The sequence below is a fragment of the Seriola dumerili genome, unplaced genomic scaffold, assembly GCF_002260705.1.
Source record: "Seriola dumerili isolate Sdu_G_001 unplaced genomic scaffold, Sdu_1.0 BDQW01000068.1, whole genome shotgun sequence".
Classification (NCBI taxonomy): Eukaryota; Metazoa; Chordata; class Actinopteri; order Carangiformes; family Carangidae; genus Seriola; species Seriola dumerili.
In genome coordinates, this window is record NW_019174323.1 from 18,140,839 (window position 1) to 18,168,004 (window position 27,166).

The 27,166-nt window shown below is 44.5% G+C and overlaps 1 protein-coding gene across 1 annotated transcript in view; it reads left to right on the forward strand.

Moving 5' to 3' along the window:
* Window positions 1–27,166, forward strand: part of dnah9 (dynein axonemal heavy chain 9) — a 148,784-nt gene that overhangs the window by 3,695 nt on the left and 117,923 nt on the right. The window contains exons 6-31 of the mRNA XM_022742269.1: window positions 2,118–2,351; window positions 2,470–2,637; window positions 3,095–3,211; window positions 3,295–3,445; window positions 4,900–5,014; window positions 5,204–5,272; window positions 7,520–7,646; window positions 9,786–9,932; window positions 11,521–11,629; window positions 15,424–15,665; window positions 15,766–15,901; window positions 17,113–17,309; window positions 17,406–17,668; window positions 17,775–17,936; window positions 18,933–19,155; window positions 19,405–19,571; window positions 20,231–20,374; window positions 20,541–20,700; window positions 21,389–21,544; window positions 22,787–22,919; window positions 23,012–23,289; window positions 23,596–23,726; window positions 23,800–23,926; window positions 24,406–24,558; window positions 25,091–25,216; window positions 26,800–27,039. Coding sequence (XP_022597990.1) covers window positions 2,118–2,351; window positions 2,470–2,637; window positions 3,095–3,211; window positions 3,295–3,445; window positions 4,900–5,014; window positions 5,204–5,272; window positions 7,520–7,646; window positions 9,786–9,932; window positions 11,521–11,629; window positions 15,424–15,665; window positions 15,766–15,901; window positions 17,113–17,309; window positions 17,406–17,668; window positions 17,775–17,936; window positions 18,933–19,155; window positions 19,405–19,571; window positions 20,231–20,374; window positions 20,541–20,700; window positions 21,389–21,544; window positions 22,787–22,919; window positions 23,012–23,289; window positions 23,596–23,726; window positions 23,800–23,926; window positions 24,406–24,558; window positions 25,091–25,216; window positions 26,800–27,039 — 4,275 coding nt within the window. The remainder of the gene's footprint in view (window positions 1–2,117; window positions 2,352–2,469; window positions 2,638–3,094; window positions 3,212–3,294; window positions 3,446–4,899; window positions 5,015–5,203; window positions 5,273–7,519; window positions 7,647–9,785; window positions 9,933–11,520; window positions 11,630–15,423; window positions 15,666–15,765; window positions 15,902–17,112; window positions 17,310–17,405; window positions 17,669–17,774; window positions 17,937–18,932; window positions 19,156–19,404; window positions 19,572–20,230; window positions 20,375–20,540; window positions 20,701–21,388; window positions 21,545–22,786; window positions 22,920–23,011; window positions 23,290–23,595; window positions 23,727–23,799; window positions 23,927–24,405; window positions 24,559–25,090; window positions 25,217–26,799; window positions 27,040–27,166) is intronic.

A 27,166-nucleotide genomic window follows, 5' to 3' on the forward strand; every position in this document is an offset into this window, starting at 1 on the left:
TTCAGTTTATTGGAAGCAAACCTCTGTTTTTGCTGCTGGAAATGTGAGTGAATCAGAGAACTTTTCCCAGGGAAGACTAATGAGCCAGCAGTGTTAGATTAACCCTCTAGAGGAGCCTGGGGCAAAACTGAGCTGTGGGCCCCAATTCACAGCCCTCTCCAAAGTTCCTCTCACTCTCTGTGGATTGTGTGTGTGTGTGTGTGTGTGTGTGTGTTGTGTGTGTGTGTGTGTGTGTGTGTGTGTGTCCTGTGGCGTTCAAGTACTCATCAGGTACTCAGCAGACTACAGAGGGCAGTTTCAATTTACTTTGCCCAAAGCCCCAGACACAAACTTGGAATCCTTGCTGAAATAAAACCCTGCCCAGGTTTGCATCTGTCAGTTTTAAAAAAGATATTTTCCATATTCCCACAATGTAAGGATAATATCAACTAAAATAGTCAATATATTAAAACTAGATTTTGACACAGGGCCCCTAAACAACACAAGATTATCTACTCTGTGACTTCTTGTTGCTCGCTGTTGTCTAATTCTTCTGAAATGAAAGGACGCGATTCCTCCGTCTCATACACGGTGGATCGTGAATATCTCATTGTATGTGAGGTTAGAAAAATAAGCACACGCTGTGAGGTTTATCTGGCAAATTCTGTGATATTTTACATAGAAGAGAAGCCAGAGTTACACAAGAGGCCTCAGTGCAAATGTGATGATAAGATTCTATTGGCTAAATATCAAATATCCTGCTCTGTTAGACCCTGACAACAAGCACATTCTCTCCTTTACTGGATTTGTTCAGTTTATTTATTTATTTACTTATATTGTGTGTGTGTGAGGACATGATTAGCTTAGCTTAGCATAAAGACTGGACATTGTGGGGATATAGGAAGTGTGTGTGGTGGAACTCTTCTTGGCCGAGTGCAGTTACTGTTGGGAATATGGTTCTCAGAAGATTCATGTAAACGTCTCCTATACAGAGAAGGGTGTTATGGGTAGCAGTATGCACATGGAATTATTGAGAAGAAGCGGATGTACTACATTCAAACATGGCACCCCATTCATGTCTATCAAAGTTTACACCAAAAACCCTCCACCATGTTTCTGGGGGAGTTTTTGGGCCCATGCAGCACACACAGTGGAGCCTGCTGACAGCATGGAGGTTCAAGCTGGCTGACTTCCTGCTGGCTCCCTGCACACATGAGTGGGATAAAAGTATTTAATCATATGGCTTTTTCTAGACACTCCAAATGTTACTTTACCCAGTGGATCAAACTGTAATAATGGGAAAAAAAATGATTTAATGGGGGCTGTGATGCTCAGAGAAATATTTTAACCATTTTACAGCCACTCCTTTTCCAATTATTGCGTATGGGCCACATGATGAACTCCATTACTGTAAATCTCAGTTGCATGTCGTGCTGACCCTTTTGATGGTCGAGGGGTGGGTTGGAAACAGAGATAAAGACGAACCTAAGTGACCCCTGTTCATATTTGCCAATGTGCAGCCTGGAGAAATGTGATTCCAGCATTAAGTTGGTCAAAATCTAATGTGTAAATCTATTAAGTTCAAAGTTTAAGATAGGTGGAGTTGTTTCTGCCTGCTTTTAGGTTTTATGCTAAGCTAAGCAAATCACGTCCTGGCTTCAGCTCACAACTTAACGATTGTTGCTGCAGCTTGCCTTTTGACCATAGCAACCACACTAAGCACATCAAGGAAAATTATACAGGAGTTATCCAAGAAAAGTTGAATTTACAGCAAATGGGCTTGGATGGTTCATAAGTGAAGAAGCCTCTGGATGAGAGGTGATACGTCATAAATTAACTCCTGCATAACGTCAGTGAAGATTCCCAGTCGTCCAAGTCATGGTTATCCAAGAAAAGTTGAATCAAGAGCAACTGGACTTGGTTTTTAGCTCCTGATCCAAGAGGCTTCTTCAGTTCTGAAAATGAGACCCCTGTAAAAGGGTTGTAAATTTGTACTTGGACAGAAGTCGACCACAGTCAATGCAGCTGATTTGTCGTCTGCACAGAGTCAGTTGGATTACTAGCTAAGCATTTAGCTGTGATTATAGCACATGTGTATTGTAAGCCCAATTCAATAACCTGTTACTCTGCAACACCAGGCCCAGTTGTATGTAGTTCCAGAGGAGGTTCTGAGAGGAGAGGTTTCAGAGAGTCTCCTGAAGGTGCAGACGAGCCTGGAGACCCTGCAGCTCTTCAGGAGCACCTACGAGGACCGCAGGGCCAATCTGAGCCAGTACCAGAGGAACGGGAGATTGGTCAGGCCTTGGGACTTTTCCCCGCTGTTGGTCTTCTCTGGACTTGACCGCTTTATTAACAGAGTCAAAGCCATAAAGGTGAGTTTTAAAACACAATTAATGAATCAAAATGAGCCAAGTGTCAGTATTGCTGGTGTGAAACTTATTTTGCAGTGATGCAGCAGCTGAGCTCGGTGCCCTCTCTGTCTCCCTTTAGGACATCCTGTTAACAGCTGTGGACCTGTTGAAGCTTGAGAAATTGGAGGTTGGTGGAGTCAGAGGCCGAGTCCTCAGCCAGCAGGTCCAGCTGCTCCATCAAGAGTTTGTGGACACGTACAAAGTCTTCACAGAGAAACCCTACGACTGCTTGGACCTCAACAACACGGTACGGAGTATCAGACTCACAGGTGGACCAGGGTTTTGCCCACTTGCCTCCTGGGGAGAATAGGCTGTCATTTTGTAGAGCAACTTTTAAGATCAGTTTACAAGGGTTTTATGAATTGCTAGACACAGGATACACACTTAGTGTAATTTTTACCCCTGAATACTTCTCAGTACGTGCTCTTTTTTTCTCAAACACAGCAAACACAGCCTGGTCACTTCAGCGTTTGTGGAGCAAATTGTTTTTCTGCCAAAATAGTCTTTCCTCAGCACTGTGTAGATGCTTAACCGAGATGTTTCCGAGTTGTAGCAAGAAAAGCAATTTATTTTGCTTGTAAGACCCAGTCAGTGTTCCCCGCTGGACGGCTGTGAGTCAGTGAGATGTGAAGGGGAATATGCGTTAGCTCGCGCTGCTGTGTGGGGTTTTGTCTGTCGGTCCAGCTGAGCTCTCTGCCCTGCAGGAGTTTGAGGAGGATGTGATGGAGTTCAGACTGAAGGTGGACGACACGGAGCGACGACTGGGAGCCGTCTTCTGCCAGGCCTTTGACGACGCCTCTGGACTGGACCACGCCTTCAAGGTCTGCGAGTTTAATCTCTCTCTTTCTCACAAACACAATCACAGACAAGTATTAGAGCCCTCTCACTTGTCTGATGTCTGCAGGTTCTGGATATGTTCGGCAGCTTGCTGGAGCGCCCCTTAGTGGCCGCTGTCGCTCTGGACCGATACCCTCACCTGGTCTCTGTGTTTGACAAGGAGCTGGACTCCTGTAAACTCCTCTACAACAAACACGTCCAGACTGCAGAGGAACTGGGTGAGATTCAGTCCTGTAGTTTCAAAGTCTCCTCAGAATTATGGCTCCCACTCGAGAGGTCGTTAAGGTCATGTGTGAAGTTGAAAACATTAATGTTTAGGTGACTGGTTTAACTTAGTGTTCGAGGTTTAAAGGGTCGGTCCAATCAAACATTATTTCATTTGGTATCAAGCTATGCACATAGTTTTGATTTGTTGGTCCAGTCTTTGAGATCCCTGTCTCTGGGAGTTCGGCCTCCACCTCTAAACACTGAGATATACATACATTCCACAGCAACACAGTGTCCCCATTACTCTGAATAATCCACGAACACACAATCAACTGTCTCCTATTTCATATTTGCTACATAGTGCAATGTATTTACTGCCAGCCATTTTATTTATGAATGATTTATGCTCTGAACTGCAGGCCTAGATTGGACTCAACACTTCCCACAATGGAACAAAAAACCTTCTTCACAATGCTCTGGATTTTGTTGATGTGAAGATGACATGATCGTATCAGTGTGTAGCTGTCAGTGAGGATCGCTCAGTGCAGCAGAAATGTCAGATACATTCAGTGTTTCTCAAATCCTGGGGAAATAAAACCAAAACTATCTTCATGGCTTGATAACACTATTCTTGTTATTCTGGTGAACCGACCCAGATCCAGCTAGTGAACCTAAGTTGCATGTTGTTGTCGATTTCTCTCTCCTGTCATTTCCTGTTGTCTCTCTACTACGAATTCTCTAATAAAGATATAAACAGCCCCAAAAATACATCAGTGAGATCTATAAGATGCCTCAAAGACACTTGGAAAAGACTCACTGGTTGTTGTAGGGATCAAACGTCTTGACCGTAAAGCTCCTCCAGTGTAAAGGTCTGTGTCCATGTGTAGTGTGATTATAGATCAGCTCTAGCTTCTATATTAATACTGTGAAAGTATCAAAGCCTCAGTCCACAGAGAAATGCACACAGCCTGTATTCAGAAACTGAGCCTTAAAACCAGCCGTCAGGACTTCTGGAACTTTGTGATGTCACAACAAAGCAGTCACCAAGCCCTCAGTCATGCCCTAAGCCCCGCCCACCAGTATGAAACTTCAGAGCCTCCTCTCTTCTGATTGGCTCACCGAACTGTTGTTACTAGAGCTCCAGAGAGAAGCCTGAGAGAGGAGATGTGAAACTACTTTTTGGTTCTTAAAACTACAAATATATCTTCTTATGGATCAAAACTTCAAATAGAACACAGAAGAAGAGGAAAAACTTCTTGATTAAAACCTGAATCTGATTAAGGCGATACTGTGAGTCCACATTATGGCGTCTCTGTAAAGTTCTTTGGTTATACTCTCCTCTGGCGCAGCGTTAAATTGTGCATTACATCTCGTCTAACAAAACAGTTAGTTCTTATCTCTAGTCGTCACTGACTGTGTGGTAAATGTCTGCATTATAATAAGTAATGATCCCTGACCTCCGCAGGTTCGACTCCAGTGAATAAGAATATGCCTGCAGTAGCTGGGGGGCTGAGATGGGCCCAGGAGCTACAGCAGCGCATCCAGAACCCCTTCTCCAAATTCAGACACCTCTCCTACCCGTGAGTCTCGTCTCGCCACCAACGCAGCAGATTAAAGAATTAATGTCGGTGTGGTTGTGCATTTTTCCAGCGGCTCTTTTGCATAACATTTTGTGAGCTGTTTTAAAGGCCTCATAAAAATCAGGTTTTGGAATATCGGCCCCTGGACATAAACTTTGCAGGGGTGGTAAAGTCTCATCTTCTCTGCAGGTGTCTGGAGTCTGCAGAAGGAGCCAGGGTCATCCTGAAGTACGAGGAGATGATGCAACTGTTGGACAGGTGTGGGTCTTATATCCCTGTGTTTCTCTATATGTCATCAGGCTTAGATCGCTGTGTTACTGAATAAAAGAACAGAGAGGGAGATTAAAGAGAATAAACAGATTGGACTGTAAAGACCACGAGAGCCAATCACAAGAGTCAGACATCAGCTCCGTCTCTTCCTGTGATTTTCACACCAGCACTGTTTTCCTACTGAACATTTGTGATTGTGTTAGTTGAGTGCGTAACATTTATGAAGCAGCCCCTGAGGAGAAGCATGTAGACATGCAGCTCCGAGCGTGATTTATGTTCTCATTACTGCGGCGCTGCTCCGCAGATTATTTCACAGGACTCCCATAATCCCATATGCTGTGTCTCTGCTCACTGATGCCAAGTGAGAAATGGCCTTTTAGACCACATTCAACATCAGAGGCTGAGAGATAAAGCATCCCACCGGGCAGGAAACGCTGTTTGTCTGGGCGTCAAACTGAATTGTGTGAGAGAGTCAAAGGGAGAAAGAGAGAGACGCTCTGTTTTTACACTGCTGAGGAAAAGTCGTCACAGAAGGACAACAGCAATATTACACACGATGAGTCCAGAGAACAGAGAACACATTTTACTTGATCTCAAGGTCACAGCTTCATTCAGGGGGGAATCATGACATGAGTGTCTGTACCACATCGATTGGCATCCATTCCACAACCAATCCCATGATGACATGGGAGTTAAGTCAGGGGATAAAATAATAATAATCATAATAGCAATAATAATAATATTAATCAAAATAGTAATAATAATAATCATACTAATAATGCACAAACATTCACTAGGACTCAAAGATGAACTGATTAGATTTTGGTGTTCAAAGGTCACAGCGACCTCAAAAAACTTGTGGTCTTGTGAAAACAATATCTTATGACAAATGGTTCATATTTTATCTGACTCTGGATAAACAGGGATGGAACCTGAAACTAGTCTGAGTGGAGGAGGCAGAGACTCTAATTATTATGTGCAGAGAGTAATATGGACCTTTAAACTTCAGCAGAGGCCTAATTAAACGTCTGAGTGGGTGTGCAGGGCCTTTTAGTGTTTATTGTTTTGATTATTTTGTCATTTTTCAAGCAGAAACAATGAGGATCCACTGATTCTCTTCTTCGTGCATGAGACCTTTCTGCTTCTCTGTGTTTTATATATTAATAAACTGAATGCCATATACTGTATATATTAACTCATAATGTAAATAATCATTAGGTGCAGCCCTAATATTGTTTTAGAGCTAAGATTAGGATTAGTGTTAAAGTAATAACTACAGTGCAGAGGAAGAGGTTAGTGAATTAATTAGTCTAAGTCCTTACAAGTATGGAAATATAAAAGTGTGTGTGTGTGTGTGTGTGTGTGTGTGTGTGCAGTATAACCAGAAGTGTGTAGAAGTCTTTTGTGAATGCACACGTAAAGATACACACACACACACACACACACCCAGACATATACCCCATTCTTTATGCCTCCACACTTATATGCATTCCTTCACCCCCCTCCCCCACCCAGAGTAATAGAATGATGAACAACAGCAGTTCTTTGCCCTCAATTTACTCCAATCAGAAATTAGATCCCTTGTTATGGTGTAATAATCATCGCCGCTGCCTGAGAATGAATGTCACCATTATTATACATATTCCAGTCAGGAACAGGGTGGGCTTCCTCACTCATTACCCCCACAGACAAAATGCAGTGTGATTTATGGCCATGACCACGGCATTTGATTGCCTCTGCGTCTGCGGTGCCACTATCAGGAAATGAAGCTCACAGCAGAAATCCAATAAGGAGCACACAGTGCGCACTGAAGTTCTCATCATAATCTCGGCTATTTACAGATTGATATAGCTGTACAGAGCCCTGACATATTGTCTGTTCCCAGTCTCCTGGAGATGGAATCAGCGTTTCTCCTCAGGATACTTACGCACCCCCCCCCCCCCCCCCCCCAATGCACTGCTACCTCTGCCTCTGCCCTTATTGTCTGCTTGATGTGGACGGGCAGATCACGCCTCTCACTCTGTTAACAGCCTCGGAGAATTGGGGAAACGGCTCAATCATATGCCTTTTAGCTGCTTGTTTGGCTGCTTGTGTTAATTTCCATGACGTGAGCTGTTTTCATGCCCGCGGCCTCGTGTAATAAAAGCCCCGGGCCTTTTAATGGGAATATGAAACAATTGTTTTTCTTTGGTAATAACTTCTGTTTGATTGTGTTGTTTGTGTTTGTTATTCCAGATACTCCTCCGGCCTGTACGAGACGTGGACGGAGACCGTGGGCGAGAGCTCTCAGTACAACCTGAGCCTGCCGTTAATCAGCAGAGACACGGACACTCAGCTGATCTCAGTCAACTTTAACCCGCAGGTTTTTAACATTAGAAGAACTGATCCGAGACCAGCAGCTAGATGTGTCATTGCCTATAAAGCCCAGAGAAACTGTGGACAAGGTCTGAGTGATAAATTAGTTTGGTTATATGGTCCAGACGCTTCAACACATTCAATTTGAAATAAAATAATGGATCCTGCATTAAAGTGCCAAGTCTCAGCTTTAATTTGAGCAGGTTTACATCAATGTAGAAAGAACCGTGTGGGAGATTGAGCTCTTTTAACGCAGACTGCCCAAAGTTTAGAGCTTCAAAAGTAATCAGACGGATACACATGAAGTCAAACATTCATCGTATTTACAACGTTGTCCTTTTGAATAATGAAATGTCGTCCAGTGAGTTTTGATGCATTCAACTGAATCTGAGCAACAGACGACTCTTGTATATCTCTGCATTCACCCTGTTGCATGAAATCATCAGTAAATGCCGTTGGAGCCGTACAAGCCCGAGCCGTAACACTACCACCACCATGTTTGACAGATGAGGTGGAGGCTTTGGGTCGTGAGCCGCTGCTTTCTGCTCCACACTTTCCTTTTTCAATCATTTGGATAGAGGTTAATTGTTGATTCATTGGTTCCTAGGACTTTTCTTCCAGAACTCCAGTAACTGATGGAGTTCTTTCTGTGCCTTTCTGTTTTTGCATCCTGTGCTTCTGGTCCTGAAGTCTTCTCTCGATCATTGACAAGGAAACATGTCCGCTTTGTTTGGGTCTGTGTATTTGGACGGCTCTATCTGATCATACATGAACAAAACAGACGCCACACGAAACCAAAATATTACTGTTGAACTCGAGAATTAAGGAGCTCATTAAGAGGCATTCACTCTCATCAGGGTGCGCCGCTCAACTAACGTAAGGTATCTTACCTAGTATCGTATCTAGGCAACACAGCAGGTCTTAAAGGCACATTTTACAGCTTACATTCTGGAGAGAATTCTCGACTTGTTGTGCAACCATAAAGGGCAAAACAACTAGCTCTTATATCTCTTATACCTCACACTGACAGACAAACTCCACCTGGCAGCTCTCAACTCTCAATCTACTCTGAGACCCGTGTGAGCTCACAACACACAACAAAGGTTTTTTCAGTCTGTAGAACTGTTTTCTTTCTGTATGTTTCTGCAAACTCCAACCAGACTTTTCTGTCTCTGAGGTTCACCAGGGGGTTACATCCTGTGGTGAATCCTCTGAGGTTCTGGTCCTGAAGTCACTTCTTAATCGTTGACAAGGAAACATGTCTGCCTCTTGACTTGTTGTGCAGCCATAAAGAGGTTTTTCTTCTCCATGCAAATGATTTTCCTTCCAAGTCATCTGCCATTTTCCAGTTTTCCTGTGTGCAGCTGATTTTACCCAACAGTTGATTTTGGCAAACCACTGACCTTTGATATCTCTCTGATGGATTTTTGCTTTGCTTATCTTTTTCACTTGCATGGTCACCTCTTCACTCCTCATATTGACAGACAAACTCCACTTCACAGTCTACATGGTAGCTCTCAATCTACTCTCAACTTGTGTGAGCTCTGTTGTGCATGAACTAACACTGAAACAACACACATCTGCTGAAAAAACATTCAGCAGCCAAGTGTCAAATTACTTTTGAACCCCTGCAATTTGGGCACAATGAATAATAAGGGGCCATATCTCACACAGTTCTCTCCATATTGACGTAAACCTCCTCAAATTAAAGCAGAGACTTGGCACTTTAGTGTATCATCCATTATTTTATGTCAGATATAATGCGCTGAAGCTCAGAGCCTGAGGAGCAGAGAATGTGTAACTGTCCAAATACTTACCGCCTGGACTTTATATCAAGCTGATCTCGTTCATTAAATATCTCCCAGTAAGTGTCACACACGCGCCCGCAGCTGCATAAATCCTTAAATAAAGTTGTGTTTTCTGTGCACATTCATCTTTTTAATTAGTCGGGCAGTCGGTAATGTTGGGCCACGCTGCCCTAAAGAGTCGCCAACTGATCTCTCATTAATCTGAACTTCAGTGGAAAGTTTTCTAACACCAACACCAAAACTGTAGTACTCAAAAATATATATTATTATTTATTTTATTTTTTTACTCTGTAATCAGGCTCAAAAGACTCAGAAAACTCTCTCCTGCTCTTCCTCAGCTGGCGTCTGTGCTGAGAGAGGTGAAGTACTTGGAGGCCAGACAGACCGAGGCCATCCCTGAAACTGCAGTGCAGATCTACACCACCAGGGGGCAGCTGTGGCAATACGTGGCTAACCTGGAGGTCACCGTGGGGCGATACAACAAGGTTGGTGTAGACGAGGCTATTAACTGTGACAAACATGTCTCTCGGTGGCAGTCTAAAGGCTTTTCATCAGTGTTAGCATCAGTGTTAGCATCAGTGTTAGCATGGGAGTGGTAACATCCACTCAGTTCAATTAACTGTAGCTCCTGCAGGTCAGCGTCACCTCAGCTAGTTCAGTCTGTGAACATGACCTCTCTGTGTTCGTGGTGTTGGAGCCTTTTGGAGGGTTTTTCATGTAAAAATCAGACAGATAATTTGACTTAACTGACCAACGCGAGGAAGTCTGTGCTCCTGCTATTTTGTGATGAGTGAAATTCTGCTGTTATTTTATATGTTCTGTATGTTAGCACTAATTAGCATGTGTCGGTGTCCGTGCTAATTAGCCAGCAAATGAATAAGCCTGGGGCTAGCCTTCGAGCGACGTGCCCAGCTGTGCTAATGATGCTAACGGGAGGGTACGCTTGCCACAGTTTCGCGGGAGTTAGGCACAGCCAAGATGGCGATGGCGGCACAGCTCACTCAGCTTCGGAACTGCTCTTGAGAAACCTGTGGGTGAGGTTCAGAACCTACCTCTCAATATGACATAGATATATGTTTTTTTTCTTATCCAGATGGGACATCTAGGTACAGATCACATGTTGATGCAGAGGTATCAATGAATTCAAGAGGTCACAAGCTAACCTTTCCTCTGTGGTCATATTGTCAGCTTTGTCCTTAGCTATCCCAAAATAAACAATATAGATCACTATGACTGTGAATATTTGGTAAAAGAAAAAAAATCCTGCTCTGCAGAGAATGAAATCTTTGTGAGTTAGGTACATCTGTATGTAAAATATATCATATTACCATAGGTAGCCTACCATGCTGACATTTAAACACCAGCTTGAGGACAAATATTGCATTTCTTTTTGCCATATTAATGGCGTGAGGGGAGTGCTGCAGAATTGTGGGCCTGCTGGCATGGCTGTAGACTGTGGGTCATGTTTCATAAATGTCAGAATCACGGTGTGGATCAGTTACATTTTACTGGACTAAACAGCTGATTAACTGAACTCTTGCATGCAGAGAGAAAACGAGCAGATGCACAGTATTTTAATTTGACCCTCTGATTATGCAAATGAGGATGTGCATTGTTTGTATGTAGTCGTCCAATGACTTAAATGAGCGAATTAGCACATAAAAGATGCTGCATAATTCAGTTTTGGGTTATAGTGGGAGCTGGGCGTGGGGGCAAAATGGCAATGTAGCATAAAACAATATAAGAGCAATCACTGATGTAATTAACTCAGCCATGCTGAGGACGGCTCACCCACATGTATCGCAGCTGCCTCACTCAGATGATTACATTTTAAAAATACAGCATTTCATTGCTTCAGGTAGCTAAAAGCTCAAGTCCAATTAAGTCATAGCAACATGGATGGCTCCTATAATGAGGGCGACACCCCGTCTTGATGCTCTGGGCTTCTGTGTGGCCTTTCACTGGCAGTTATATTAAAATGATATTTCTGTACACACAGAAATTTAATGGGAGCTGGAAATCATATCACATCTCTGTGTTTTCTCTTCTCTCCCTCCCGCCGCCTGGCTGCAGGTGATGCACTCTGTGCTCGACGTGGAGCATCCTCTGATCCGGGGCCAGCTCAGGGACATCGACACGCAGCTCAGACAAGCAGAGGAGACTCTAAACTGGAACGGCCAAGGTCTGGACACTCACTGATACTAGCACATGTAGTTCTGGAGAAATTACATGTATATGTCTTATTTTTGTTACTGTTAAAGGGTCGGTTCATCCACGTTACGGAAAACACATTTTGCTCACTTACCTCTTGTCGTATGAAGCCATGCAGATTTGCATTGTTAGTCTCATGTATCCATGTATTGAGATATAATACTGTGAGCCTTCACCACAATACAAAGGATGTGAGCGAGTTTCACGTCTGGTGCTTTGAAAAATGACATTTAAACGACTCAACAGTGACCTGTTATTCCAGAAACAATCCACAGACTCACTGAAGAAAACTGAATATATATATGCACCGTTAACAAGAGCATGTTTTTATTGAGTGTCGTGTGGATCACTGAAGGTTTTCTTGACAGAGAGAATTACCTGGATAAACCACTCAGGTTTTGATTTTTAGTTCAGCACCTCTGCAACATTGCATAGATGTTTTTTATGTGATCAGGCTGAGTTTATTCTCTCTTATTCACATTGCAATGTAGTGCAGCAACTGTAAGGTTTGTCTTGCCTCACTACTGATTAGAAGACTGCTGCTGTGCAATGACCTTCTCTATGTACTTGCCTTCATTCACTACGTTAAAGAGCAGCGATCGTCACATGCAGGAGGTCTGCAGCATAGCAGTGAAATATCCACCAACATTAGAAACGTGTTGGAAATATCAGCAGTCTAAGCTGACCAATCACGGCCTCGTGTGTAGTCAGACAGACGGTCGCAGAGAGACTTTATAGTGTTTCTGATCCTTTTAATAGTTTAACTTTCTGAGTAAGGTGCTTATTCAATTTCTTTCCTCGTGTTTCATGAGAAAATCAATATTGATATCAGTTTACAGGAGTGAATCAAAGCTCACTGAGGCTCTAAGTACGTCAGTTCACACCTGGCATGAACTTGCATCTCCAGTGACCACTTGTGATCAGATCTCACTTCCCAGCTCTATATGCAAATCAACGCATATGTGTTGTTGTTCTCAGCCAATCCAGGTCGGTTGTCAATGTATGTGTGTGTGTGAGAGACAGAGAGAGAGAGAGAGACAGAGAGAGAGAGAGAGAGAGAGAGAGGTAAGGAGGGGCTGAGTGAGTCATTGCTCTGCTCACAGCTCTAATGAACTCAGGGTTTATCCATTTGGTGTAGTAAAGTATTTTCAGTTCATTATAAACTGTGTTGGGACTAATCAGACTGTGTCAGAGGACGTCAGTGGAGGAGGCGGTCCTTCAATATGGACCAGGACACATTTCTGCTTAAAGAATGTGGACACACGTGGCCCAGAGTGATCACATCTCAAGTCGTCCTCGATCTTCCACCTGTTATTGGATCACCTGAGACAGAGGTTAATGCCAGGTCTGAACAGGTCCATAAACACTGGAGGCAGTGAAAAAACACCTGAACGTCTCTGTAGTTCACTAACTCATTAACACACATTATATCTTGTTTGTTTAATCCATTCACAAACAGAAAACGGTTTGTGGCGTCACTGATGTGAGTGTCTTAGTATTATTCTTGAGTCTTGTCAGCACAGTCAGGTTAAAGACGTTGGTTCTCAGTGGGTGGACAGATAAACTGATAACTGTTCTGTTTATGTTTATTTAACGAGGCACAGCTTCTCGTTCATTAGTGAGCTGCAGAGGTGTAGGTGTATGTTTGAACTGTGAATCTCTGCTTCCATTCTTTCTTCTAAACTAGACAAACCATGTCCCGCCTGCAGCTCTGTGTTTAAAACCCAGATGAGTTTGATATTTATCTTCTCATCTCACTCTCCAGAGCAAAATAAATCATTTCCCAAGATGCCGAACTATTAGTTAAAGCGTTAATCTTACACTACAGGTCACTTTTGTTTCTCTTTGTTGACATCTTGAATGCTAAGCTGACAGCTGGTCAGTCTTTTCCTCATTCTGCTGCCGACGTCTGTCACTGCTCCGGCTGCTCGCACCAGATATTATTACTGTATAATGCAGCCGGTCTCACACCAGAGAGACATAAAAAAACCATAAAAATAAATAAGAATGGCAGAAGTGTTCAATCATTGATAAGCTCTGACTGACACGGCGCTGGCAGACATGTTGTTGGTTTCTCCGACCTCAGGAGTCCCAGAGGAGCGGAGCAGAAACGAGACGAGTGTTTACTGTACGAGCCGACACGGCACACACACTTATCTCTTTCCTGCGCTGTGTGTGTGTGTGTGTGTGTGTGTGTGTGTGTGTGTGTGTGTGTGTGCGTGCGTGCGTGCGTGTGTGTGAGGATTTCCGTCTGCTCCAGGTTTATTTGATGAAAGTTCAAGGGTTCCTACGGGTCCTTGATATCCTTGAAAGTTTGTGAATTTGTGTGAGTGAAGAAAAATCGTGACATTGAAAGGTTTTAAAAATAAACATAAATGGAAATGGGTTATTGAAAGTTCTTGGATTTATATATTCTGGGCAAAAATAGAAATTCAAGCTTTTTTTAATATATATATTTTTTAACTTGACATTAGTAAATAGGCGACATGCTGCTGAGTGTATGTGTGTAAGAGATCACATACTCTAGTCTGCCATCACTAACACAACACACATTCAAGCCTCTCTCTCTTTTTACTTGTTGTCTGCCCTGTAATTAAACTTTATGTCTCAAACTACTGTATGTTGTCCTTTAATTTGAAGGACTTGGGCCTGGAAAGTCCCTTAATAAAGTCCTTGAATTTGATGTTTAAGAAGGTGTGGGAACCCTGGACTATTTTCTCTGTATTGCATCTTCTGGCTCTGAAAAGCATTTAGGACTCGTATAAATTATTGTTGCAGTCATGAGCTCCATGTTTGAAATAATTTCAGTATTACATAACTTAACAAATAAGCTTATATAAGCAAAAAGAAGAATTAATGAAACATTAAATCAATAAAGGCTCATTTACTTAAGCTACACAGGCTCTAAACAAATCATCAGAGTCTCATTAAAACTACCATGTTAAACAGTTAGCGGTGTTAGCTTAAGCCACATAATAAAACACACAATCACAGTGGTTAGGTGCAGCACTTACTGCCGGTTGTGCATGCAGCATTTTGTAATAGTCCTTACGCAGGCAGATCCTGGAGGTGTACTTCCTGGAACAGTTCCAACCCGATTGGCTGTCTCTGATGTGGAATTATGATTGATAGGTTTAGAGGCCAGAGAAATATATGAGCCTTTTGAATGTGGCACCATATTTATTCATGGAGTTTGTGCAATAGAGTCGTTGTCTGACCAGCTGAGAGCGGCAGACTTTCTTTGGCTCCTCACGTTTCTAAATTTATCTTTTATTAGACCTAATGGAACAAATTCTGATATAAAAAAGAATCATTTCAGGCTGTTTTACGACAGAAAGAAACATAAGAGAGAAATGCAGGAGCATCTTAGTGGCAGTGTGTTGGCGCTTGGTGCAGACGCACGTTCGATTTCTATTAGCTTCTAATTTGGTGACATATTGCAGGTGAAGTTTTACAAGTTGGAAGCTTCAGTGTTTGTACAGAGAGTGAAGAGAGTTTATCTCCTTATGGATATTATTCAAAGCTGTGAAGCACGTTTTGTTTACTTCACGGAGACTTCAGTTGTCAAACATGTCTTAATTGCTCTGCTAATTGTAATGCAGGCTAATTGTGCACTGTAGGTGGTATAATGTAAAAATAAAACACACTGCACATTTCCTGGGGGATTCCAGTATTTCAGTCACACACTCTCATCCCAGGTTGATTTATTCTTCTATTTTCTGCCCTATTGACCACACTTCTCCGTCACCCCTCCCCCTCCTCCAGGTATTTGGCAGTACATCCAGGAGCTGCGAGACTCCGTCTGTGACCTGGAGAGCCGACTCCAGAGAACCAAAGACAATGTGGAGGAGATCCAGAGCTGCATGAGGTCGTGGGCCAGTCCCGTGTTCGACAGGAAGGAGGGCAAAAAAGATGCACCGCTCAGCCTGGAGGACAGGGCCGAGAGGCTGGACAGGTTCTATAGCCTGATCCGGTCCTCGGGAGAAAAGATCCACTTCCTGCTAAAGGTTGTTAAAAGATGTTTTGATCACGATGAAGTCAGTTTTTCCGATTTGCTTTGTAAATGTTGGTGATTCAGCATCGGTGTTTCTCTTCATGGCGTCTCAGAGCAACCTGGAGCTGTTCAGAGCCGAGCCGTCCTCGGAGGAGTGGAGGGCTTACGTGGAGTACGTCGACGACATGGTCATAGACGGGTTCTTCAGCAGCATCGAGCGCTCTCTCAAGTTCTTCCTGGACAACACAGGTAGGACGCTCACTCAGAAACACTCACACACTACACTACGTGTAGAGCTGTAGTCGATGCTGTTGGTGTTACTACTGTTCCCTCCATGCCAGATGTAGTACACCCTCAGCACTACTCACTACTCTGACTCCACTAGAAACTGAAAACATGGTCTCCCAGCCAGCGCCGACTTGGACGGCTTCTCAGCAACACGTCCTCAGGGCTTTTGAAGTCAATTGGGTGTCCGCCTGTATTGGCTGTGGACATGAAATAGTTCTGGGCTCGCTTGCGCTGGCACGAGTTTCGTCAACCACTTTAGATGAACTGGGATGTGGTTCAAGATGATGGTGGATTGTTGCCAGGCTGCGACTGTGTCCACTTCTTCTTCTTCTTCTTCTTCTTCTTCTTCTTCTTCTTCTTCTTCTTCTTCTTCTTCTTCTCCTCCTTGTTTCGCTTCTGCTTCATCGTCCCCTCCTTCCTGTCTCTATCCTTCTTCTCCTTGTGTCGGTTCAGAAAGTCTTTGATGATCAGGAAGCTTTTTGAATGTGAACTCCTACAGTGTTTTTCAGCAAAACATTATCCTTTATGAAATGAAAGATTTCATTAAAGCTTTAAAGCCGGCGACAGTCGGAGCCGGAGGCGTTACGTTTGTCCGTCCCATTCTCCTGAACATGATATCTCACATTTACTTGGGCTCAAGGATGAACTGATTTAGAATTTTTTGGTGGTCAAAGGTCAAAGGTCAAATGTCACTTTGAAATCACAAAACATGCCATAACTCCCTAATTCATACAGTAATTACGACACAATTTAACTTGAATGTCTATAAGGATAATTAACTTTTATTAGGTTATAATAACTTATATTAATACTTCTGGATGCTTTACAATATACTAGATGTCAACAGCGACTAAGAGCATGTTCAAACCCCCAATAGACCAGCTCAGAAGTTTTTCTACATCTCTTCTTTTCCTTATTTTGATCCTCTGCTTTTACTTCTTCTTCTTCTTCTTCTTCTTCTTCTACCTCTGGGAAACTTTAACCAAATTTAAAGTTACAATCAAGCTGAAATAGATGGAGAAGGAGAGACGAGGGGGGAGAGATGGGAAATGTCACGCTGCAAAGGTCCACAACCGGACGTCAGCTGGGGTCGTTGCAGGTCACGGTCGACTTCACTTACATTAGAAGTGTTTGAAGTGAAGTTTCCATTTTCTTTTTCCTGTTGGGTCCAGACCAGAGAGCTGGTGTGGCCCCTCTGTTCGAGGCTCAGCTGGATCTGAAGGTTCCTGACATGGTGTTCACTCCCTCCCTGGAGTTTGGAGCCGGAGACAGTTTCTTCGAGTTGGTGGAAAGCCTCGTCAACGATGTGTTCAGAATTTCGTCACTGGTGCCGCGACTCGCTCGGCACAGCCCCTCCCCCCACTACCAGGTACTGTTGGTCCCGATGCAGCTCCAACATCGACAGTGTACCCGGAGTGGTATTATCTGAACACTAAATCTCTGGTTGGTGACACTTTGCCCTCAGGCTGACATGGAGGACCTGGCCGACCTGGCCGACATGCGTCATCTCCTCATGGAACGCGTGCAGGGCGTCATGGCGGCGTGCTGCGAGTTTCGCAACTCTCTGGAGAGCTACAGCTACCTGTACGTGGACGACAGGAAGGAGTTCATGCGTCAGTTCCTCCTGTACAACCACGTTCTCACCAGCCAGGAGATGGAAGTCTACGCTGAGGATGGAGTCCCAGAGAGCCCACCAACCCTGGAGAGCTTCAGGGAGCAGGTGGACGGGTGGGTACCGGTCGAGCAGAGAGTGAGCATGTGTTTGCGAATGTCTGCCAAAATGAGTGAATGTAATGGTTTACCTGAGTGAAGTTCTTCTGTCATCGTGCCGCAGGTACGAGAAGATCTACGAGGAGGTGCAGGGTCTGGAGCCGGTGCATGTGTTCCACGGCTGGATGAGGGTGGATGGCCGCAGCATGAAGAGTGCTTTACTCAACACCATCAAAAAGTGGAGTTTCATGTTCAAACAGCATCTAATGGACCATGTGACCAACAGGTGAGACAGTATTTAATCACCCTGGTAAAAGCATTAGCTTCTGGTGGCTAATGTGGCTCTGATTGTCCTGTTGGCCACTGAGCTAGTTAGCTCTTTAAGTTGCTCTGTGAACCGTTTGTGTGGGTATAGGTATTAAGAAACCAAAACAGCTTTCCTCCACCGAAGAAATATTTCCAAGTGCACCTGTTTTTAACTCAGCAAGATGCTGTGAGGCTCATTCAGGCTTTTATTTCAGGCAGCTTGGACGACTTTAATGCTCTTTTTACTGGTCTTTCAAAAAAAGTAAATCAAGAAACTACAGCTAATATAGAATCTGCTGCTAGACTTTCAACAAAAACAAGGATGAGAGAGCATATTACTCCTATACTGGCTACACTACACTGGCTCCCTCTGTCCTTTAGAATTGATTTTAAAGTCCTTTTTACTTGTATACAAAGCTCTTAATGGTTTGGTGCCTCTTACATCACTGACTCCGTTGTTTTATGTCCACGGGCCCTTTCATCCTCTGCAGCAGGATCTTCACCCACTGTGCACCTAAACACTGGAGCACCCTGCCAAGAAATATCAGAGGGGGGGGGGGTCAGTGGACAGCTGCAAACATACATGTTCAATTCAGCCTTTCAGAGGGTTTTTTTAATTATTGTTTTTTAAATGAATTCCTGCTTTAAATCCCTTTTTCCTTTTATATCTGTCAAAGAACTTTGAGCTGCATCCTGTGTAAGAAAAGATTTTTATTATCATTATTATTATTATTATAGTTTAAATTTACATGATTTGTAGTGGTGCAATACTTTTCATACTGTGTTTGCGTCAGTGTCAGATCTTTGGGGATTTATCAGTATGAGTAGAGCTGATTGATTGATCTTTTAGTTTGAATTAGTCTTCCACACAGCAACTGCAAGTCCAGCTGCTTTTGACTCAGCACTTAGATATTCCACTGACTTCTCTTCATTGTACTGAGCATTAGAGTCTAAGATCACGGTTTTCTGTCCTCAGTCTGTCAGATCTGGAGAAGTTTATCAGCGTGGCCGAGGCTGGCCTGGGTCAGCGGGTGGAGGAGGGTGACTACGGTGGCCTGGTGGGGGTCATGGGTCACCTGTTAGCTGTAAAGGAAAGACAGAACACCACGGACGCCATGTTTGAGCCTCTGCAACAAACCATCGCTCTGCTGAAGGTGTACGAGCAGGAGCTGCCTGATGTGGTCCACAAACAGTTAGAGGTGAGGACTGATGTTCAGTCGTTTCCGATTACTTTCACCAGCATGTGTACGTTCCTGTGTTTCTTCCAGCTGAGACAGAACAATTTCTCTTACTTTTACCTTGTGTCTACCTCTGCCCGTCTCTGTTCCGCACTCTTCCTCCTGGCCATTCATCATCTGTCACTCCTGCCCTCCTTGTTTTTTCCCTCCTCCTCTTCATCTCCCTCTCTCTGTATCATTGTGTTTATCTATCTACCTGTCTGTCTGAAGGAGCTGCCAGAAAAGTGGAACAATGTGAGAAAGCAGGCGGTGTTGGTGAAACAGCAGGTGGCGCCGCTGCAGGGCATCGAGGTGGCGAGCCTGCGCCGTAAGTGTGCGACGTTCGATGTGGAGCAGCACACCTTCAGGGAGCACTTCCGCAACAACGGGCCCTTCAGGTACAACTGATGATTAACATTTCCAAGCAACATATAAACACTTCATAATAATAATGAAGTTATTTTTAGGAATTCATTATCAGTAACTATAATTATGCTTAAATCATTATATATACTGTATATATGCTGCTTATCCTGTCAATGCTCAGTAGAGGGAGGAGGAAATTTAAAGTGTGACTGCTTGAATAGAGTTGTCCAGAGTCAGTGAAGGCAGCACGGTGCACAGCACAGCTTCTTCTCCGTGACGAAGTTCAGCTCGTAGCTTTAAAGAGATAAAGACTGTCGCTCCCCTCACCTTCTCACTCGATAACAGAGACCTGTTATCTCGAGGCTCTCACATCCGACAAGGCTAATTGAATCTTAACGTGATGATAATTAATTCATAGGTAGAGATGCTTCGTCATAATGTCTAATTGTCAGATTAGTTATGTGTATAATTGGTCTCTTAATAACCTGGTGATTATTTTCCCATTAATGTCATGGAAGTCATTGTTAATTGTCACAGTGTGCAGTTAGGTCTGGTGTCACTGCAGGCAAATCAGGCTTGGCAAACCTGCAGCCTTTCATTGCCTAAACAGCCTGATTCATACTGGGCCTGAGCAAACCTGTGTGTGTGTGTGTTTTGATGGGCGCCTGTGTGCACTCATGCATCCGTCCAGGTTTGACAGCGAGAACCCCTACCAGATGTTGGACGCGTTCCACTGGCAGATCCAGGAGCGGGAGGCGGTGATGGCCTCCCTGGTGGAGTCTGCCAGCCTGTTTGAGGTCACCGTCTCCGAGTACAAACAGCTCCGACAATGCAGGTAAAGCCCAAAGCTGGAAGGAGAAAGCACCACAAGCCTGTGCCAGATTTGAAACTAATGAGCCGCTATAGCAGAGGTGCTCTTTTACATTCACACTCAGTATCTAAAGCGCTGCCATTTTCACGCTGGTTTAATTCACTTTGCCCCCTCTCCTTCGTCCCCCGAGGCGCGAGGTGGGCCTGCTGAAGGAGCTGTGGGACATGATCACCATGGTGGAATCCAGCATGGCCGCCTGGAGGACGACTCCCTGGAGGGAGATCCACGTGGAGGACATGGAGCTGGAGTGCAAGCGCTTCTCTAAAGATATACGGGGCCTGGATAAAGAGGTGGGGGGTGGGGGTGGGGGGGCTGTTTAACACAGCTTACAGGGTGGAAAGATGTGGACAGGAAAAATTAATCTTGAAACACTGACATGAATAAGTAACTTCCAACTGCAATTGACCACTGAACTGCCATTTCCCCTTCAAAGCCTTAGCAAGCGTAACTGGGCGTGACAGGCCTGCCGAGCTTTGCATCTCTCCACATGTTGAAGCAGTGAGCAGTGGACTGTAGTCAGGGAAATACTCTGCACTGAAAGGAGTCAAGATGAAAACTACCAAGCTAACGTTTGCTTAATCAGCTAGCTAGCAGTGCCAGTTGCCATTTTAACTTTGGAGTTTGACTATAAATGAGAAGCTTACTCTTCTCTGCCTCCGTCTGAAATCAAAGATCTGCTTGATTTCAAAAGTTATTAATAATAAAAGTTATTAATAACTTTTGAAATCCCCCCATTTGTGCTGTACAAGACAATACAGCTTGTCAGGTGTAGCAATGACAAACAAGGGAGTCCGAGCAGTGTGTGTGTCCTCACTCTGTGTACCCTTGACCAACGCTGCTGGAAATCACTAAATGTGTGTAACTGCATCATGAATATCAACTAAAATGAAACTAAGATAAAATCCTGAATTGCAGCTTCAGGCTCCCTCACCTCTGTCACAAGCCCTTGTCCTGATCCCTGGCCTTTGTCTCCTGTAGGTACGAGCGTGGGAGGCCTACACAGGACTGGACAGCAGAGTAAAGAACCTCCTCACCTCCCTCCGGGCCGTGGCCGAGCTCCAGAACCCGGCCATACGAGCCCGACACTGGCACCAGCTGATGACTGCTACCGGAGTCCCCTTCACCATGGACCAGGTTTCCAGTTTATTCTGTAGTGGGGTCACAGCTCTGTCGATCTTTAGCCGAGCGTTTTCATATAATAGTTTTTATTATTAGTGCACTTTTTAATATTTGAAATAAGCAGGGATGGTAATAGTGTGCCACTGATTTAAGGGAGAGCTTCAAGAGGAGATAGACACACACACACACACACACACATACACACACACACACACACACACACACACACACACAGGCACTCTCCTCCAGTTATTTTCCTATTTTCTTCCCCGGCTCTGTTGGACCTTATAGCTGCAGCTTCACTTATAGAAAAGTAACAGGAGGAGAAAACTTTTAATCCTTTACCACCAACCTGCCTTTTAAGGCAAATACTAAAACAAGTGGATGACTTTTTATCGTTAGACACTTGCCATAAATATTTACCTACGGTTACATGGATTTACAACATTGTTGGATTTGCTTTGACGTCGTTATTTTTTATTACTACCCGGGATGAGTGATGAATCATTTTCATATGAAAACCGTGAAAGAGTTGTTGATATCTCTGTTAAATATCTGTTGCTGGGCAGCGCAGCAGCAGCAGCGAGGCGTGAGCGTGAGCGTCTCTTTGTGCATCAAAGGGTTAAATTGTACATTTATGAAGTGCTTTACAGGAGATTTCAAAATATCAATAGGTCATGTGCTCCACAGCTTTGGGCCGTAACTGACAAAGGCTGCATTCCCAATATTCCTCCAGCTGTTACTGAGAAGCTTCAATAAAGCAATGTAGCTTGGTCCTTGCTCATTAAGGCCTTTGTGTAGAAGGAGGAGGACCTTCAAATCAATTCTAAATGTAACAGGAAACCAGCGCAGAGCAGCTAAAACTGGAAGAATGTGTTCTCTCCTCAGGCTTCTTCCAGAACGTCCAGTTGTCAGTCATTTCACACGCGTAGTAATCGTCCTGCTGTGGGAGGTAACAGGTTATAAGACCTGAGCCACCTGCAGGCAGTGAGCGTTACTGCTGTAGTAAATGTCATTTCTTGTCGGCGGCGCAAGAGTCAAAGCTGCAGAAGCGCATATTTGTCTTTGTTGAAGGTGACGGAGGTTAGACGGGGACTTCAGATCTGCAGTTTGATTATAAAAACTGCTTATGACAGTGTGTCCTTGTTAAAGTGAAACCAGCTATCACAGCCGGTGCTCACCTGTAATATGTCACTAATATTATCTCATTATGTAATGTAGCTTATATGAAGTGCTGACGGGGTTCTCTGTGAGCAGGAGACCACTCTGGCTGACCTGCTGCAGCTCAACCTGCACTGCTTTGAAGAGGAGGTGAGGGGGATCGTGGACAAGGCAGTTAAAGAGATGGGGATGGAGAAAGTCCTCTCTGAGCTCAACTCCACGTGGACGGGTACAGGAAGGGAACTTTGGGAGTGAGAGTTTTTCATCCTGCCGTCCAGAGTTTGTGACCGGTTGACACGGAGTGTTGCTGATCCCCTCCAGGTATGCAGTTCCGGTACGAGCCCCACCACCGCACCCAGGTGCCTCTGCTGCGCACGGACGAGGAGCTGATCGAGACGCTGGAGGACAACCAGGTCCAGCTGCAGAACCTCATGTCGTCCAAGTACATCGCACACTTCCTGGATGAGGTGTCGTCGTGGCAGAGCAAGCTGTCCGTGGCCGACTCGGTCATCTCCATCTGGTTCGAGGTGCAGCGGACGTGGACTCACCTGGAGAGCATCTTCATCGGCTCTGAGGACATCCGCTCACAGCTGCCTGAGGTGACACAAAAATACCATCACACACACACACACACACACACACTTAATTACAGCTCTATATTTCAGGTGACACACTTAACCTGCCATATGAACGCAGGTAGCATGACTGTTAATGGCTGTTAATTAAGAATGCACTAATGAGCCTGCACTCTCAGCTTAGGAGCTGAGATTACACAACTTTTTAATTGCTCCCACGATGTTGGGGCTGCACTTAAACCCAGATGTTTGCTCTTAAACCTGTGATTCTGCCCTCTCTCTCTCTCCTGTGGGAACCTAAACCCCCCCCTCTCCTGAAACCCTCTGCAGGACTCCAGGCGCTTCGAGGGGATTGATACCGATTTCAAAGAGCTGGCGAACGCCGTGCGCGAAACGCCCAACGTAGTGGAGGCGACCAATAAACCGGGCCTTTTTGGAAAACTGGAGGACATCCAGAGCAGGTGAGAGGTCTCTCCATTTGTTCTCCTCGTGTTGTTGTTATCACACGCTGACTGTGTGTGTTTCTCTCTGCAGGCTGTCTCTGTGTGAAAAAGCTCTGGCAGAATACCTGGACACCAAGCGTCTGGCCTTCCCCAGGTTTTACTTCATCTCCTCAGCTGATCTGCTGGACATCCTGTCTAACGGGACCAACCCACATCAGGTGGCTGCACTTATTTTTTTACCTGAGGGGCAGAAATTAATCTCCTGCTTCTGTTTCTTTTATGCAGCACTTTCTGCAAGTTGCAAGGTTTAGCTGCTCTGCTGTTGACTGTTGTAGTTCCCTCAGCGTCCACACAGGGGCAATGTCGGTCATAGTTTAGCAGCCTGCTCCAGCCTCCATCATCAGGACATTGTCTTATGCATTTCCAGCTCCAGGAAATAAATCACTGTTAAGCACAACTTGCCACTGAATTTCTGTGAGAGGAAGTTAGCTGGCGTGCAGCATAACATGGATCCTACACTTCTGAACCCCAGTAATGAAACGTTATTTATTTGCGCGGCGGTGAAGAAAAATACCAGTCAGACCATGAGCTGAGTGTAAATTGAGCCTGACCTTCGTGTGTGTTGGTGTGTGTGTGGGTGTGTGTGTGTGTGTGTGTGTGTGTGTGTGTGTGTGTGGGTGTGTGTGTGTTTACTCAGGTCCAGAAGCATCTGTCTAAGCTGTTTGACAACATGGCTAAGATGCGATTTGAAGCAGATGGAGAGGGGAATCCTTCGAAGATTGGTCTGGGCATGTACAGCAAAGAGGAGGAATACGTCCCCTTTAATCAGTCCTGTGACTGCGCCGGGCAGGTAAAATAGACCCGTAATCCCATTTTACGTCTCTAAAACTGTGGAGCCAAAACTTCCACAGGTCGAGCTAAATGCTGAAGATGTTTATTAGCTTCTTCTTCATTAGTGTCAGAGCTGACAGCGGCTCTGCAGACGTCTGTAGATGGATGTAATAGTTTAGAAAATTCACTTACCTGCTGTTTTTCTATAACAGAAGGACACTGAGGGAAAATATATAACAAACACAGATATCATAACACACAATAAAGGTTACAAATGAAATTGAGTCTGTCGTGGCCCCTGGGGTTTCACATATCAAAGCCTATAAATCCATTAATTTTCCATTACATCCCATAGTATTTGCCTGACTCCACATCCACTCTAATGCTTATTAATGACCTCATTAGGGTCCATTGATAAGAGAGCCTGTTGGTGCTCACTCGATAGACAGAGCAATGTTTTTCTTCATTTGTATTCATGGGCCTGTTTTTGGTTTTTCCGTGTGTGTGTGTGTGTGTGTGTGTGCGTGTGTGTGTGTGTGTGTGTGTGTAAGGTGGAGGTGTGGTTGAACCGGGTGCTGGACACCATGCGCTCCACAGTTCGCCACGAGATGACCGAAGCGGTGGCGGCGTACGAGGACAAACCCAGAGAGCAGTGGCTGTTTGACTATCCCGCTCAGGTAAACAGGCTCAGAGGGTTTAACCAGAATCACGTCTGTTTCTCTCTGAGATATTTCAGTCCAGTGCACACATTCACTAATGCCTTACACACACACACACACACACACACACACACACACACACACAGTATTTTTAACAGTGAACACGGGTATGTATCTGTGATAATGGGAAATTATTCCCACCTGGAAATGCTTATAATTCAGAAAAGTAAGTATTTGATTCTCTGAATGGTAAAAATCTGTGTCTGACATGGCTGATAGCTGCTGGGTTCGTTCCACGTATTCAACAAATCTTCCCTCTCCGTTCGTTTATGATCCGATGTTGCACCAAAATCTGTGAAACCATCTGTTTCTGAGCCGCTACAGATTCGAGGATGAGAAACAGGCTGATGTGTGGACCAGACGTCGACAGATGAAGTGCGTGTGATGCTCACATACAGTAGATCTGCACGTTACCTGGCAACAGTTTATGCTACTTCTACTATTTTGACCACTAGCGCTCAAAATGTGACAGACAGCCACTAAAATCCAGGATGTGATCGTGGAATTCCAATAAATATAACACATTATCAGGAAGTTGGTATTCATACTTTCTATACTAACGTTAGTCCAACAAAAAGAATTAGCAGTGCCGTGTGCATTTCTGACAACCAGGGCCAGAGGCGTTATGCTTTGGGCTTGAACTCAAGGATGAACTAATTAAATTTTGGTGGTCAAAGGTCAAAGGTCACTGTGAACTCACAAAATTCATTCACTAATTATGACACAATTTAACTCAAATGTCTGTAAGGATAAAATAAAGTGATGACATTCCATATCCAGAGGGTCAAAGGTCAACTTCACTGTGACGTCACGATGTTCTGCAAAAACACTGTAACACAGAAATTGGTTCTAAATGATCGATAATGCATTTATATCTCTCCTGCCTTGTCTTGCACTGACGTGTGCTGGAATGCAAATTGTAAATCAAACGTAGATTCAATCATTTTTTGTTTTCACCTCTAAAAAAGAAAAACATGTAACAGCTTTCCTCAGCCCTCAGTTTGGTCTGCAGGTTTCCCTCTGCGGCTGATATTGAAATCTTAGCCTGCGAGGTAAAACATATATAAAGCATTCAGCACTCCTCGTGAATCTCCCTGCTCTGAGAGCCAGGGTCGTAAACCAGGTGACCTAAACAAGCGTGTCGACATTTTTATCAACTCAAGATTTTTCTCCCGTGTGGGCCGTGACAGCCGGACAGTTCGGTGGAAATAGGATTGTCTAAAAAGTGAGGGGGACGTCTCCCTCCGGTCCTCAGCTGTAATTAGGCCCCTGACAGATTAATGGACAGGTGACATAAAAACTGCTCAGCCTGTCCTGGGCTCACTGAAGCCGACTTTTCACACTCATCAGCAAAAATTAACTTTGCATCTCAATCCAAAACTTTCCCACTCACTCGAGTGAAGAGGTTGTGAAGGCGAGGGGCTGCCAGCTTTATGTATGAAACATATAGGTGTGTGTGAGTGTTAAGCCCGTTCACATGTCTCCGCCGGCTCAGTTCCTTCATCTGCTTGATTGTTTTGTTTTGTTTTTTTTGGATTCAGGTGGCGTTGACCTGCACTCAGATCTGGTGGTCGTCCGACGTCGGCATGGCTTTCGCCCGTCTAGAGGAAGGCTACGACAACGCCATGAAGGAGTACTACAGGAAGCAGGTGTCCCAGCTCAACACCCTCATCTCCATGCTGATCGGCCAGCTTACACCGGGCGATCGCCAGAAGGTTATGACCATCTGTACCATCGACGTCCACGCCAGAGACGTGGTGGCCAAGATGATCGCTCAGAAGGTGTGTGGGGGGGGTGGGGGGGTATAAATTCTTTTGCAGGCACAGTGACTGTGTTTTTTCAGAGGCTATTACCAGTGAGTAATGCACTCAAGATATTCAAGCAAGGAATCTCATTTCCATAATTAGA